This window comes from Delphinapterus leucas, chromosome 13, assembly GCF_059928025.1.
Source record: "Delphinapterus leucas isolate spDelLeu-1000000601 "Yukka" chromosome 13, BTC_Dleu_Yukka2, whole genome shotgun sequence".
In the NCBI taxonomy this organism is placed as follows: Eukaryota; Metazoa; Chordata; class Mammalia; order Artiodactyla; family Monodontidae; genus Delphinapterus; species Delphinapterus leucas.
In genome coordinates this window covers 49,878,136-49,893,557 of record NC_143141.1, presented here as the reverse complement: position 1 = coordinate 49,893,557, position 15,422 = coordinate 49,878,136, and the positions used below count along the sequence as shown (strand labels likewise).

General features: G+C 37.4%; 2 protein-coding genes across 9 annotated transcripts in view; one reads left to right on the top strand and one right to left on the bottom strand.

The window, feature by feature from the left end:
• ASB3 (ankyrin repeat and SOCS box containing 3) overlaps positions 1–5,276 on the bottom strand; it is a 94,145-nt gene extending 88,869 nt beyond the window's left edge. Inside the window, exon 1 of one of the 3 annotated variants that reach the window (XM_022597301.2) lies at positions 5,168–5,276. The gene's annotated coding sequence lies outside the window, so the exon portion shown is untranslated. Of the gene's footprint in view, positions 1–155; positions 5,111–5,167 lie in introns of those variants that run through there. The other 2 variants (XM_089923187.1, XM_089923186.1) reach the window with 2 other exon arrangements.
• Positions 5,277–5,480: 204 nt separating this feature from the next.
• ERLEC1 (endoplasmic reticulum lectin 1) overlaps positions 5,481–15,422 on the top strand; it is a 45,837-nt gene continuing 35,895 nt past the window's right edge. For 2 of the 6 annotated variants that reach the window (XR_002647885.3, XM_022597305.3), the window contains exons 1-6: positions 5,483–5,757; positions 10,874–10,978; positions 12,584–12,664; positions 13,240–13,317; positions 13,458–13,521; positions 14,525–14,559. Coding sequence is in view for 4 of the 6 variants with exons in the window: in XM_022597305.3 (XP_022453013.1) it covers positions 5,596–5,757; positions 10,874–10,978; positions 12,584–12,664; positions 13,240–13,317; positions 13,458–13,521; positions 14,525–14,559 (525 nt within the window). In the remaining 2 variants the exon portion in view is untranslated. Of the gene's footprint in view, positions 5,758–10,873; positions 10,979–12,583; positions 12,665–13,239; positions 13,318–13,457; positions 13,522–14,524; positions 14,560–15,422 lie in introns of all 6 variants that reach the window. The other 4 variants (XR_016395441.1, XM_089923188.1, XM_022597304.3 and 1 more) reach the window with 4 other exon arrangements.

Sequence of the window (15,422 nt, the reverse complement as noted above, 5' to 3'; positions counted from 1 at the left end):
AATTTAAAAAAGTTTATTATAGCAGGTCTATCTTTCCTTTTACAGTATCTGGATTTCCTGTCTTACTAAAAAATACCACCCCTACTCCAATTATATGAATATTCTCCTAATTGCTTCATATGGAAATATCTTTAACTCATTTACAATTTACTTACTTTTTTTTGGCAGCGCTGCCTGGCCTACAGTCCCCGACCAGGGATCAAACACGGGCCCTCAGCAGTGAAAGCGTGGAGTCCTGACCACTGGACCACCAGGGAATTCTCACAATTTACTTTTTATGTAATTTATGATAAGGTGATCTAGTTGGTTTTCCTATAGATGAATAGCAAATTCCACTATCAGCATTTATTGATTAAAACATCCTTTTCCCACAAAAGTGAAATGACACCCCTGTCACATATTAAATTCCTTATGTCATTCTCATACTCAAACCAAATTATTTTTGATCTCTATGTCTTGGGTTCATGCTCCTTCATCCACTTAGAATAGGCCTCTCCCAGCTCTGTAAATCCAATTCCTACCATCCATTAAGGTCCTATACAAATGCCGAGACTATTTTATTGGTTTCCACGCTTCCTTCTTCTCATCCCTTGCTACAGGTAATCACCCCCTCCTTTGAATGTCTGCAATACTTTATCTGCACAGTGCTTCTCTAACAACGCTTCTTACTTTTAATATAATTAGTTATTTACAAGTCCTGTCTCCCTTCTTAGGTGGTAATATTTTGGTGGACTTGATCTATATCTAAGTCATTTTTTTTAATATCTAAGTCATTTTTATAGCACCCTTAGTACTTTGGACAGTGCTTCCAAACCACATTTATTAGATGAATAACTGCACAACTTTCTTGATCTCCCCAGATCTGTAGTTCTGCAGCTAATTGAAAACTGCCACACTAAGACTAACTCCCTTGTGTGCAGAAAAGCGTAGTTTTGCCAAATAAAGGGGAATTTTTCTGGAATCCATGAAGCAGAAATTTAAAATAAAATTTAAGATTGTGTATTCTGTACCATATTTACATGAGAAAAAATCAAGAGACTATTAAATGAAGTAATTGACTATTTTTTCAAAATAATTTCTAGGCAATGATGGGGTTAATACAGATTCAGGACAATCTTCTACATAGTTACATTCAAAATTCTCTATGATAACTGCATAATGATGACATCAGTGCGAGGTAAGATTAAGTGCCTTATGGAATCATCAAAGATACAACACAAACAGGCATCATAGGCAAAGTAGGTGTTCACTACACTGCAAAATTTTTAGAGTGCTAGAAAGGTCCCCTGCTTGCCTCTAAATATCTTCCCACTCAGTGAGCTAATGCCTAAAACTTTACCATTAATATTCAAGCCTCTCATTTAAAAGTCTAAACCAGTGATTCTCAACCATGGGCCATTTTGCCTGCCAAGGGACATTTGGCAATGTGTGCAGACATTTTTGGTTGTCACAACTTGGCTAGGGGTAGGGGGGAGGGCGGGGTTGCTATTAGCATCTAGTGGACACAAGCCAGGTATGCTCCTAAACGTTATATGACACACAAGATAGCCCCTCACAACAAGGATTTTCCTGGCCCAACATGTCAACATTGCCAAGGTTTTGAGAAACTGGTGTATACTCTGCTGAAATGCAAAAACATAATGTTTTTAATTTAACATACACATAAAAAAGCCTCCACTTCAATCCAATCAAGCCTTTCTTCCCCTCTGCTCCTCCATACTGTCAAATCCAGTGGTTACCTGCTTATCCTCATCTTCCACAACTCCTCAGCAGCATTTACTTGACTCAGCTAGCTGGTCATTCCCATGGTACACTTCTTTCTCTTGACTTCCTTGATATCTCAGTTTTCTGATTTTCTTTCTGCTTTACTGGGCACACCTCCCCAGTCCATTTCGTTAATTCTTCAATGCTGTTCAGTATCTAATGCTGCAATGACTCATCTTCCCTTTGTTATCCTCATTTTTTCCCTAAATGATGTCAGCCAGAACCATGGCTTTCAGTAAATCTATATGCTAATAACGCCAAAATTTATAACTCCAGCTCTGACCTCCTTACCTGAGCTTCAGGTTTATTTAACCAACATGTTAGTTGCAGTTGGATGTCTAACTGATATCTACAACTTAGCATGTCCAGTAAATCAACTATACTCCAATAAAAATTTAAAAAAATAATAAAACTTAACATGTCCAAAACAGAACCCTTGATTCAGAAATTTCTCTTATTGTAATCAAACCACATATGTAAGATGTTAACAACTGGGGAAATCTAGGTTTGATTCTTGCAACTATTATATAAGTTTGAAATCACTTCAAAATAAAAAGTAAAACAGACAAAAACACATGGCTCCCATCAGTCCACATTCTTTTCTTCCCTCTTTCAGTAAACTGCACCACCAGTTCCTCATAAAACATATCTAGACATCATCATTAATTCATCTCTGTAAGAACATGTCACATCTAATCCACCAGCAAATTCAAGATGCTGTAGCTGAAAAATATATCCAAATTAGGCCACTTCTCCCGACCTCTGCTGCTACCAGCTTCCTAACTGGTCTCCCTCTTGCCATACTTGCCCCTCCATTAGTTTCCTAGGGCTGCCATACAACTAAGCCCACATGCTGAGGGCTTAGTTGCTCCATGGCATGTGGCATCTTCCGAGACCCAGGCGCGAACCCATATCCCCTGCATTGGCAGACAGATTCTTAACCACTGTGCCACCAGGGAAGTCCCAGGTCTGGGGGTTAGAAGTCTGAAATCAAGGTGTCAGCAGAGCCACGATCTCTATGAAACCTCTACGGGAGGATTTGTCCTTACCTCTTGCTAACTTCTGGTGGTTGCTGGCAAACTTTAGCGTTCCTTGGTTTGTAGACACATCACTCCAATCTCTGCCTCCATCCTCACACAGCATTCTCTCTGTATGTCTGTCTGTGTCCAAATATCCCTCTTCTTATAAAGACACTAGTCATTGTATTAGGGCCCACCCGAGTTCAATAATCTTAACTTTCCATCTGCAAAAACCCTATTTCCAAATAAGTTCACACTCACAGGTTCCAGGAGTTAGGACTTCAGCATATCCTTCTGGGGAACACAGTTCAGCCAATAACATTCTCTATAATCAGTTTTCCACACAGCAACCATAATGATCTTCATGAATGTACATCAGGTCACATTACTCTCCTACTTACAGATCTGTGTCCAGCTGGCCATCTCCTACCACTTTGCTCTTACACTCCAGCAACATTAGCCTTCTTTCTGTCCCTCCAACACACCAAGCTTTTCCTGCTGGAAATTGCTGTGTGGCTTCCTCTTCACCATTTCAAGTCACAACTCAAATGTCACTTCCTCACACAAGTCTGACCATCTACCTGAGCAGCATGTCCCAGAAGCATTCTCTTTCACACAACCCTAGTTTCTAAGCAGCAGTGACCACTACCAGAAATTATCTTACTTGTTTTTTATCTGTTACTTGAACATAAGCTCTATTGAGGCAGCTTCCATCACTATAGACCCAGAGACTAAACAAGGGCAGACAAATATTTTTCATTTTTATTTAGTCAAATACATCTCTTTTCCTTCATGACTTCAGGATTTCCTATCTTACACACCAAGATCATTGAATTATTCTCCTAAGTTTTCTTCTATTGTTTTCTTTTTGTTGTTCATTTAAATATCTAACCCATTTGGAATTAATCTTGAACTGAATGAACTGAATTAATCTGAACTGACTGCCTCTGTTCCTCTAAGAGAGCACTAATCTCCTGCTGTTGATTCCGTCCCACACTATCTGCTGACTACACCGAAAAGCCCTAACGGACCATCTAGAAGGATGGTGCTGGAAATGCACTTCCCCACCTGCCTGACAAACTCCTATAAATCCTTAAAACCCCAATTCTAATGTCACCTCTCCTGGGAAGCCTTTCCTGTCCAATCTCTGCCCTTCTTTATATCTTCACTCTAACATCTCTCTACTGTATAATCTATAGTACCTGCCTCATAACATATATAAAGTACTTACACTAGTGCACGGAAGAAAGGCTATATAAATGTTAACTACTTTATTATATCACAATAGGTTACCATTATTTGTCTGTGTAATCTCCCTTGTTAGACCATGAGAGAAAGAGGACAGAGACCCATTTATGTGCCATTTACCAATCCCAGTGTTTGCACACATATTAAGCATTAATAAGTAAATAAATTAATGAACAACACCTCAATTCTGGAAAAAAGTAATTTTCTTTGATGCTGCGGATTTCTTTTGTTTTAAAAAAGGAAATTTTTAAAACAAAAAATAGAAAAACAGACTGTTCTTCCTGCTTTTTGATTTGGCTCAAATTGCGCGGGGGGTGGGGGGGACGACGACACACAAGGGGCGACACAGTCTTTAGCAGATCTAGCACGGAGGTCTAGCTTTTCCCACCTCCAGAAAGACAATGACAGGTGCTATAGAACTAACACTGAATAACCCATTATATTAGAGATGAAAACAACGGCTTTTTTTTTTAAGATGAGGAGGGGAATCCAAAACTTTTTGTGTTTTGAATAAAGTCAGAGATATCTGAACCTCATGTGAGTTCATAACCTCACATTTCACCTGGCCCTGAACCTCACATAAAGCAACTTATCGGCTTCCTTAAAAAAACAGCAACCCAGCACTTCAACTCTGAGATGAAAGAGACTCCCGTAAAGCAAAAAATGTAGGGGCTGAGCTATCTAGCTGCCCTTCCCACAAGGAGATTCTCCGTCTAGGCCACCGTCGGAGAATTGCAGTATTCTTATACGGGGGGACGACAGGTTTCCTCGGCTCGGGTATCCCCGAAACCACGGTTGCGGAGACTGAGCCAATCCCCGCCCTGCGTTAGTCAGGAGCTGGAAGTAGTGAGGTGACCGCGGCCCACAGCAAAAGAGGCGGAGAGAAACTTCCAGCGGGAAAGATGAAGTGTACAGATGCTACGTGCGGAAAAAAGGAAAAGCAGCGAGAGGGTACAGCAGTCAGGAACACCGCCACTTCTCACTTCTCCTCGCCACCTCGAATTTTCTCATCTGAAGACCAGCACCCGCCCCGCTCACACTCTCCTGTAGCTGCTCCACGAGCGCCAAGCCGCTGCCCAGCCGGTGGAGAGCCGCGCGGGTGGCGGAAGGGAACAGCCGCCGCCTCCCGGACTCACCAGCTCTCCGTGCCGCCACTTCGCCGCCGCCGAAAGTGCTGGTCCGAGGCCCGTTCTTTGCGCGTCCGCTCCCGAGAAGCCGCTGCGTTCGCTCCCAGCCACGAGACTGCGGTTGCGCGCGACAAGATAAGCCCGGCCGGCGTCCCGGCTTCCGTAGGCGGACGGCTCGGCGGCCCCGGATGTTGATATACCGCCTGCCCCGGAAACGGTGGCGGGAAGTCCAAGGGGGCGGGGGCGGCGTTGCTGGGCTCTCCGGAAGGAGACGTGGCGGCTGTTGGGCCCCGGGTTGCGTGGGCGCTTGGTAGTCCCGCCGCCTCCTCCTCCTCCTCCTCCTCCTCCTCCTCCTCCTCCTCCTCCTCCCCGCGCCTCTCCTCTCCACTGTGGGCCGAGGGGGTTGTGGCGGCGGCTGGAGAACTCGGCGGCGGAGGATGGAGGAAGGAGGCGGCGGCGCGCGGAGTCTGGTCCCAGGCGGGCCGCTGTTACTGGTACTCTGCGGTCTCCTAGAGGCGTCCGGCGGCGGCCGAGCGCTCCCCCAGCTCAGCGATGACATCCCTTTCCGCGTCAACTGGCCCGGCACCGAGTTCTCTCTGGTCAGTGCCCTCGCGAACCCGGTAGCCATCTCTGTTCCTCCTGGCACTTAAGGGTTCGGCCCCTTCCCTCAGTATTCTGCGTTTTTTCCCCCTAGAACCTCCTCTGCGGGCGCATGCCTCCTTCCCCAATCCAAAGCTTCATCGACCCCGCGTTCATTCATTCAAACAGCAAGTGTTATCAGACACGTTCTGTGGATGTGCCCTCCATGCTACGCATTCCGGGATCCAGCGGTCACTTGCTCTCCCCTTTAAAAATCTGTCGCACTATACCTTACCAACACTCCCACCCTGTGGAAGAAGCTTTTCTAGAACCACGTCAGACGCACACATTTGTCTTTTCTTTGGAAAGTCCTCTGCAGCTCTTAACTCCACCAGCAGCCTTCTGTCCTTAAAGGAGTATTACACACCCTACCTACACAACCAGTTGTGCTGCGGATATGAGTTCTCTCTCTCATATTCGTTCTTTCTCTCTTGTATACACACACAGTACATAACATATACGCACAGCTCTTTTTCCTTCAGAGTTGTTTCTGAGAGGGCTGTTTGGCCTGTGAGATGTTAACGACGCTCTATGCAGAATATCCTTTACAGTTTTGATGTATTATGGCTGTTATTTAAGACCCCAAAACATGAGATTTTATGATCGGTTTTCCTACATTGAAGAATATATTTATAATCTCAAAGTAATGAATATTTGCAGTCCTTCTTCCTTTGGGGAGTGCACTGCTGAGAAGTCTTGCTATCCACCGGAGGCCAGTAAAAATTGGGCTCTTGTGATACTTACCGTATGGTAATTAATTCATTTATTTCAAATGGAAGTCGGGGAAAATGCAACAGTTCCCCCCACCCCGCTCCGCCCTGCAGAATTTTAAAAAAATTCTTATTCCAGTTACCTGCAGTCGTTCTACTTGGAAGACTGTTTTAGTATATTGTTGTATTACTATTTCACTGAAACGTGAATATGTGATACTAGGATGTCTGCACAGAATGTCCCAGGATAACGGATGTCATCAGTACCACAACAGACTTCTATTTGCAGATGTTAGTTTTTGCTAATATTTCACACCTGGTTTGTTTCTCCACCTGTCTTCAGTTCTTCCATTCTGGTATTTCAGTGGTTCTTAAGTATTTCTCTGGGAAGCCAGATTAATCTTTGCGTTAATGCCAAGAAATATTTTTAAAATTAATTTTTATTGGAGCATAGTTGGTTTACAATGTTGTGTTAGTTTCTGCTTTACAGCAAAGTGAATCAGTTATACATATATACACTTTTTTTAAGATTCTATTCCCATATAGGTCATTACGGAGTATTGAGTAGTGTTCCCTGTGCTATACAGTTGGTTCTTATTCAGGAAATATTGATATATTAAAATACTTATATGAAAGTTTGTTACAAGTCAGATATAACTAAGAGGCTTGGGATAAGAATATTTTAGTCCAGCCTCTGTTATTATTTCCAAAGAGCACACTTGGCATGAACTTGGCAAATGTTTAAAGAATGTGGTCATTAAAATTTTTTACTCTTGCACCTGTGTTTTGCTTTTTTTTTTAATTTAAAAAGGCATGCTGATATGTGGCCCTAAAAATTTACTGACCTATACGCAGATGACTAAAACTAGCCTTTTTAGAAGTTACTACTAAATCGTTCAGTTTTCTTTCTGGCACTGGTGTTTGCTGGCTAAAAAGAGGTTATGGTAGAAGATCTCGGTCTTAACGTATGCTGTACCAACCTTTTCTATATCTAACAATTTTATTTTGACATTTTGTTTTTAATTACTTTTCTTTGGCAATGAAGCATAATCTAAGATGGGCACATTTGAAAATTTGGAGAGAAATTTTTTTCTTTTCTTTTTTTAAGTTTGAGTTATTTTGAGAAAAATCTAGAAACATTTTCCTATAAGTTGGCAAAAGATCTGTGGCCCTCACAGAAAAATAAGCCCCAAGAGTGATTATCATTGATCTTTGGATTTTTTTTTTTTTAGTATTTTTCTAATCTCAGGGCTTCCCTTCCCTACTTTGTGTAATTGAAACTACAGCCCTCCACACCTGGCACTGTCATTTTGTTTTATAGGCCAGTTGGATGGACATTTGTGTGTAACTAAGCAGCTGTATGAACTAGGATAAAGGTCTTTATCTCTCTCCCACCTGAAATTGGAAGGGACTTGATTAGAAGATCTGAATTTTCTTTATCTTTAAAATTCTTCTGTGCTTTAAATCATCTTCCCCTTCATGTATATCAAAATAATACATAATCTTTCAAATTTGCTTAGAAAAGTATTAAGCACCAAAATTGTGTACATTTTTAAATGTTTACAATAATTAATGATTATGATATTCTTTCTTTACTGGTTTTTAGAAGTCAGTTTTGTTTTTGTGTATATTTTCCTTCTGAAATAACATCTCTGTGTCATTAAAGTGTTCGATTATTCATTACTTCACAGAGCTTATGAATTTCACCGAAGGAAAACCACAAAATAAGTCTAATTTTCTTTCTACTTCTTTTGTAAGTATAGAAATGTATTCCCACTCAAAAACTTTCCCCAGACACTACTCTTGGGAAAAATGGTGACCAGCTCCATGGTTCGAAGCATGTTATATATATTAACAAGTAGTGCCATTGAGTTTATTTTACAGCCTCTCCAAGGATAGTTTTCTCTCTCATCCTGTATCTTAATTCTTCCAGACTCATGTCAAACATTAGGAATTTCTCCCCTGCCAAGATACTTTTTAAATTCCTTAATCTTAAAGACCACACCTCCCTTGATTAGTTTCATTATATTAAAATCTGATTTTTATCAAATCACTAATCTTACACTAGAAATACTTTAAGGTGTTAAGTTATATAGAACAAGTTTTTTAACACTATCTGTGATTCTGTGCATTCAGAATTATATTTCTTAAGTAAATGTTTTACAAAATCAGAAGGAAGCATTTTTTAACTTAGAAAATCACAAAAGGTTAACTTTTCCCCTGTAATTTATATTATTATATTATTAAAAATTAGGGTAAAGTTTGTTAAAATTTTTACTTCATGATCCCAATAAGTGATGCACTATTTCAGCAAAGAGTTTTCAGATAGAAGAATTGCCACTTGGTCTGTTTTATCAAAGAAGAAAGTAGCCCTTCCTAAACTAATGAAAAATGAATCTTTGCAGCAACAACAAATCTTCAAATAAGAATAGTGATGGTTTCTACTTCTGTTACCTTTTACCTAAACCTTAAAAGCGATAGGCAGAGGAATGAATTTCTTCACATAGACATACAACCCAAGATTAGTTTTAATTACAAAGAAAGAATTGTCTTCCTTTCTTTGCCGTTGCTCTAGACAAGCGGTTTCTTTTTCCATTGTTAGCATTGTGGTAAATATTTTAGTAAATGAGTCAATATTGCTGTAGAATCCAGTTCTGAATATTAAGTTGCAGGTACTTCACAAATAGAAAGGATTAGATTTAAGTCATATGCTACTGTCCACCTTCCCTACAGTACAGGAATGATTTGACAAGACTAAGACTTCAAGGCCATCCATTGCTAGCTAAATGAATGTAAGTCATGCTTTGTACAACTCACTATCATATGTTCTGAATATATCCAGAAAACACCGAGAGACATTATAAGTGCTTTGTCTTACATCAGTTTGTTGGCTCAACTGAATAAATGTTTCTAAGGATCCCTTTATCACAAATTTGGCTTTACAACTCTGACTTTCAAATCTCTTTGATTTCTCTCTTCACTTGTGATGATCTTTTATTAAATAAGGATCTTTGGCCATAGTCCAGGAGTCTATATAGTAATCTAAGAAAATGTTAACAAAAGCTAGTTCAAACATGTTAAAACAGTTAAGAGCACATAGAATATGGAATCAGTCTGCTAGGGTTCATGTCTGGGCTGTGCTACTTACTGGCTATATTACCTTGGACAAATTATTTAAGCCCTGGGCTTCAGTTTCCTTTTCGGTGAGATGGGTACAATGCTTGCTTCGAGCATCAATCAGACAATAAATGTAAAGAACTTAATTTGGTAGTGTCATATAGCTAATACAGCTAGTATTTACTGCTCTGTTTTGTTTTGTTTTATTGTCTTGGGAAAACATCTCCTAATTTGTATTTGTGTTTAAGATAACATCAGTTTCAAGTAGTACTGGTTTTATTATAGTTAGGAATTGTTTTTGTTAAACTGAGAAAAGAGCAGAGATATGTAATAAGGGTGGTTCTTTCCTTGTCAGGGATAGCCAAATAGTATAGTGGGTTTACAATGCTGTAAGAAGAGAAAAGTTAAGAGAGAATTGAATTGTCAGAGAACACCTCTCTTAGACTTTGAAAACTTCTGCCTTAGTAGTTAGTGACATATTTGCTATCACAAAGCAGAGATTTCTTTTTAGTTAAATAATATCAGTTATATTAATTGAAATGTTAATTTGAATTACATTGGTTCATTTTGATTTGTGAATTTGTTTGGTTTTATACTGTAGACCGCTTTAAGGATAGTTTTGTTGATATATACCATGAATCCGCAAACTATACCTTTGGGCTGGCCCACTCCAAACTTTATTTTTGTAAAGCTATTTGTTTGTTTTCTCAGAATACAACCGTGCTTTTTCATTTACATATTGCCTGTGCACTTACTTCCTACAGTGCAGAATTGAGTAGTTGCAGTAAAGACCATATGTTATCCAAATATGAAAACTACTACATTATATTATGTTCAGGTGTCCCATCCAACAGAATTGAGAGTATGTTTATAAAGTGCTGTAAATTCTCATATATAGATGGTAATTGTTAGTAGGAGTAATAAGTATTCAGTGATGATGTATCCATGAACATTGACATCTCTTACTGCTTTTTAATCTGTATTATAACTTCAGTCTGTTGCATTACTACTTTTTTCTTTTTACTCCAAGCTTTATTTTTGTTCCTTATTTTCTGTTACATTGTAACACCAGGATAAAGTTTGTCATCTTCATTTTGTCATTAAAAACTATGTAGAATCTTTTCCCTGCCTTTGCACGTATGTTTAAAAATCCTGTTGAAGTGATGAATTAGTTTAACCTGGGACTGTAAGTTAGTATAGTTCAGTTTAATCAGCTAAAGTAATGTACATTTTTTTGTTCTATTTCTAGCCTACAACTGGAGTTTTGTATAAAGAAGATAATTATGTCATCATGACAACTACACATAAAGAAAAATATAAATGCATTCTTCCCCTTGTGACAAGTGGTGATGAGGTAAGTTTTTATAAATACATTGATAATCCCTGTCACCAAAGATATTTAAAACATTGCAACTCCATACCTTAAAATAAAATTGAGTGACAGGTTTCTCAATTATCCTGTCTTACTAAAAATATAGTAATCACTTTTTTATTGAAGTATAGTGATTTACAATGTTAGTAATCCTTATTATTCCTGAATTCTTTGATTTTTACAATTCAACTTGGAAAAACTAGCAACCAGTTATTAATGTTTTAGATGAAAATCTAACTCCACGGATGCTTTCTTTTATAGAAATGAAGGTTTTGAAACAAGATAAAATTTTAAATGTGTATGTGACATTTTTTATAAAGAATTGCTAATAAGTAAATCTATAGGTACCTTGTGCTTTCTTACTACCTTAGCTCATGCCCGTTTCTTCCACCTAAAATGCCCTAACTGCCTCTTATCCATCCTTCAAGGCAATTACTTCTTTCAAGATGAAACACGAGAGGCAGCATGGTAAAATGGAAAGGACACCAGCCTAGGAGCCAGGAGGCTGAGGTATAGGCTATAGTTAGCTGTGGAGCCTTGAACAAATTTGAAACTCAGTTCCTCCACTCAATAAGTTTATTGAGCTAATTACATAATATTTTCACAATCTGTAAAATGGAAGTATTAAACTCAGTGAGTTTAGGTTTCTTAGGTTTTGTTCAGACTTAAAATCTGTGAAAGACAGCTATCTTATTTTGTTTTAAACCACCTTAAGACACAAATACACACATATGCAATTACACACGTATTTATGGCATTCAAGTCTGAAATGTAAAAATATATGGAAAACTGAGAAGTATATTAAAACTTTCCAGTGTATTCTATAAGATTCAACTATTCTGAGGCTTTCATAGATAGAATTTGTTTGGATACAAGCATTTAATAATTCTGAATTAGGTTTATAAGAATTGTTCAGGAAACTGATACTTAACCTTTTTCTAAGAGAAGAAAGAATGGAAGATTATTCTATGGCTCCATATTTTATACTTCAATTCTTTTTCTTTTGGATTATAGTTGATTTACAATGTTGTGTTAGTTTCAGGTGTACAGCAAAGTGAATCAGTTATACATATACATATATCTACTCTTTTTCAGATTCCTTTCCCATATAGGTCATTACAGAATATTGAGTAGAGTTCCCTATGCTATATAGTAGGTCCTTATTAGTTATCTATTTTATATATAGTAATGTGTATATGTCAATTCCAATCCCCCAATTTATCCCTCACCCCACCGCTTTCCTCCTGGTAGCCATAAATTTATTTTCTACATATGTGACTATTTTGTTTTGTAAATAAGTTCATGTGTACCATTTTTTTTAGATTCCGCATATAAGTGATATTATATGATAGTTGTCTTTCTCTGTCTGACTTCACTCAGTATGAAAATCTCTAGGTCCATCCATGTTGCTGCATATACTTCAATTCTTTTGAAAGAAGTGGCATGCCATAGGATCTTATTAAAGGTTTTGACTTTTTTCCCCCTTTTATTTCCAAGCATTTGTGGTTTGACCAATGAGTTAATATCTAAACAGCAGAGTTGGGTGAAGTTCCAGAATAATTGTATTAAACTCTAATTCTTTCATAGGAAGAAGAAAAGGATTATAAAGGCCCAAATCCAAGAGAGCTATTGGAGCCACTATTTAAACAGAGCAGTTGTTCCTACAGAGTATGTATTTTATGTTCACTTGATAACTAGAAAATAAATTTCCAGCAGCCAATAGGCCCTTGAAAATAATTCTCTGTTTCTTTTTACTTTATTATGTTGTATCACATTTTAAGTTAGTTGTAAAACTAAACTGTTGCTTAATAGTATTTTGTTCATTTAAATTCCTGTATAGTATATGCAGCAAACACCCAATAATATCAATTATCAAATAATATCACCAAACTGCTTTGAATGTTTTTCAGATCAAAAGAAAGTTTCTTTATATACAATTTTAATAAAAACTGCTCACGGTTATTTTTTTAGGCTGTGTAAAAAATGATCCCTTGGCCAGATGTTTATTATAGACCCCAGGTATATTTAAACCTATTTCCTTCATAGAATTTTCACATTTAGCTAATTAGTGAAAACAATGAATAAGCTTCAGTAATTTCATGTTTTCTGAGGCATAATAATAACTTTCATTTAATGAAAGCTTGCTGTAAATCTTCAGAGAAATCTTCAGTTGCTTAAAATATCAAAAAGGAATTCAGTTGAGTTGTGTGGCTTTTGTACATAAATACATCCATCTGTCTTAGATTGAGTCTTATTGGACTTACGAAGTATGTCACGGAAAACACATTCGGCAGTACCATGAAGAGAAAGAAAGTGGTCAGGTATTTTTTTCTTCAAAATATGAAATGTAGAACATTATAAAATGAAAACTTTAATAATGAGGTGGATGGTTTTAAACTGTATTCTTTAAAAATGTATTTGCCAAATACTTACTGTATTTTTATTTTATTTTTAAATATAGAAAGTAAATATTCACGAGTACTACCTTGGGAATATGTTGGCTAAGAATCTTCTATCCGAAAAAGGTTTGTTTCTACAGAGTGATTTAGTAGTAATGCTGGTATTTGGTTTAAAGTATATGTTCAAATTGGAATTTAAAAGATTTTGTTGGAGACTGTGTGAATTTTAAAACACTAAAATAAACTTCTGAACAATCCCATAGAAAACTTTTTCAAAGAGATCTTTTCATTATTTTCTGTTTTAGCAAACATTATGCTTTTTTTCTACCTATTAATAAATTTTTAAAATCTGGTGAGCCATACATATCAGTGTTATATTTATATAGTGTTAGTCTTTTGCTTGGTTTAAGCAACTTTTTATATATGGAAATAGACATGTAGATGTATCCCTCAAATTATGAAATATTTTTATTCATCTGTATTATTCAAATTGGTCAACTCATTTAAGATTAAACCTTTCACTGAGATAAAAACACTTCAGAAGAAAACTGTCGTGGCCAGTTCTTATGCCTCAAATAGAGTATTTCCTAAGTAAAGATGTAATGATTAAATATGACTGTTCTTTCAAAAGAAACCATTTCAAGGAATCTAGCTAAAAGTATGTGTATGTTTTGGGTCTTATTTTTATTTTTATTTAATTTAATTTATTTATTTATTGGCTGTGTTGGGTCTTTGTTACTGTGCGCAGACTTTTCTCTAGTTGCGGTGAGCGGGAGCTACTCTTCATTGCGGGGCTCAAGCTTCTCATTGCGGTGGCTTCTCTTGTTGCGGATCACGGGCTCTAGGCACGCGGGCTCAGTAGTTGTGGCTCACGGGCTCTAGAGCACAGGCTCAGTAGTTGTGGCGCACGAGCTTAGTTGCTCCACGGCATGTGGGATCTTCCCAGACCAGCGACCAGACCCATGTCCCCTGCACTGGCAGGTGGATTCTTAACCACTGCACCACCAGGGAAGTCCAGGTTTTCTTTAGAAAGAAGTTTAAGATTACAAAGTTGATGAAAACTTAGTCATTTATATCTTGTATATAAGTCACTGGTCATTATTTAACTTACTTTTGTATTAATCCACAGAACAAGAAGCGGAAGAAAAGGAAAAATCAAAAGAGGCAAGTGATAATTGGTGATTTTCAGTCTTAACATCTGTTGTTAGACATGAATTTATAAAACTTAATTGACAGAATATAGCCATGTGTTCTTTATCTATCAACTACCTCAAAGGATTTAGTCAAAGAAAATTTGCAATATGTTAGATTTTTATGAGAAAAGTTATGCTATAATACTTTTATTTACTTTAAGATCATACAAAAATAAATGAATTTATCAAAAATGTGTCTGGGAAAGTTTCTATAACAGCATTATATCACTTCTGTGCTTCGCAGTGGTTCTTTCCCTCTGTTCAACATTGGAGCTTTTGCATTTTTTTCTGTTGTTTGGACCCTATTTCCTATGTGTAAAACAGATAAATCATAAATGTAAATAACAAGCTACCAGACTGCAAGCATCTTAAAAGCAGGGACTGTCTTTTTTCTCCTTACCCCACAGTGCAAAGCAGAGTGCCAGACATAATGTAGGCCCTTCATGAATGCTTATTGAATGTGAATGCATAATTGATGACTGAAAAACAGGATTGTTTAAAAGGAACGATTCCTTAGGGTGACCAGTTACAGTTTTTAAATGCCCCTGTGGTTCAAGGAATGCTTTATGAATCCTAAGAATTTCCATAAAGTTAAATAACTTATTGGTAGAGGATATTTCTATAAATGGTTTCATACCATAATGATTCTTTTATTAGAAGTAAAGTTAAACGGCAAAAGGCCTTAAAGATTACTTAAAAGGGATGCCCATAACTTAAAAGGGTGGCTTTGGGGGAGTTGGTAAGCTATGCATAGACACACACAGCATTGCTATTTTAAAAGGTTTTAATTTTACAGACTACCTTTGAGATAAAATATTTATCTCAAAATATTTT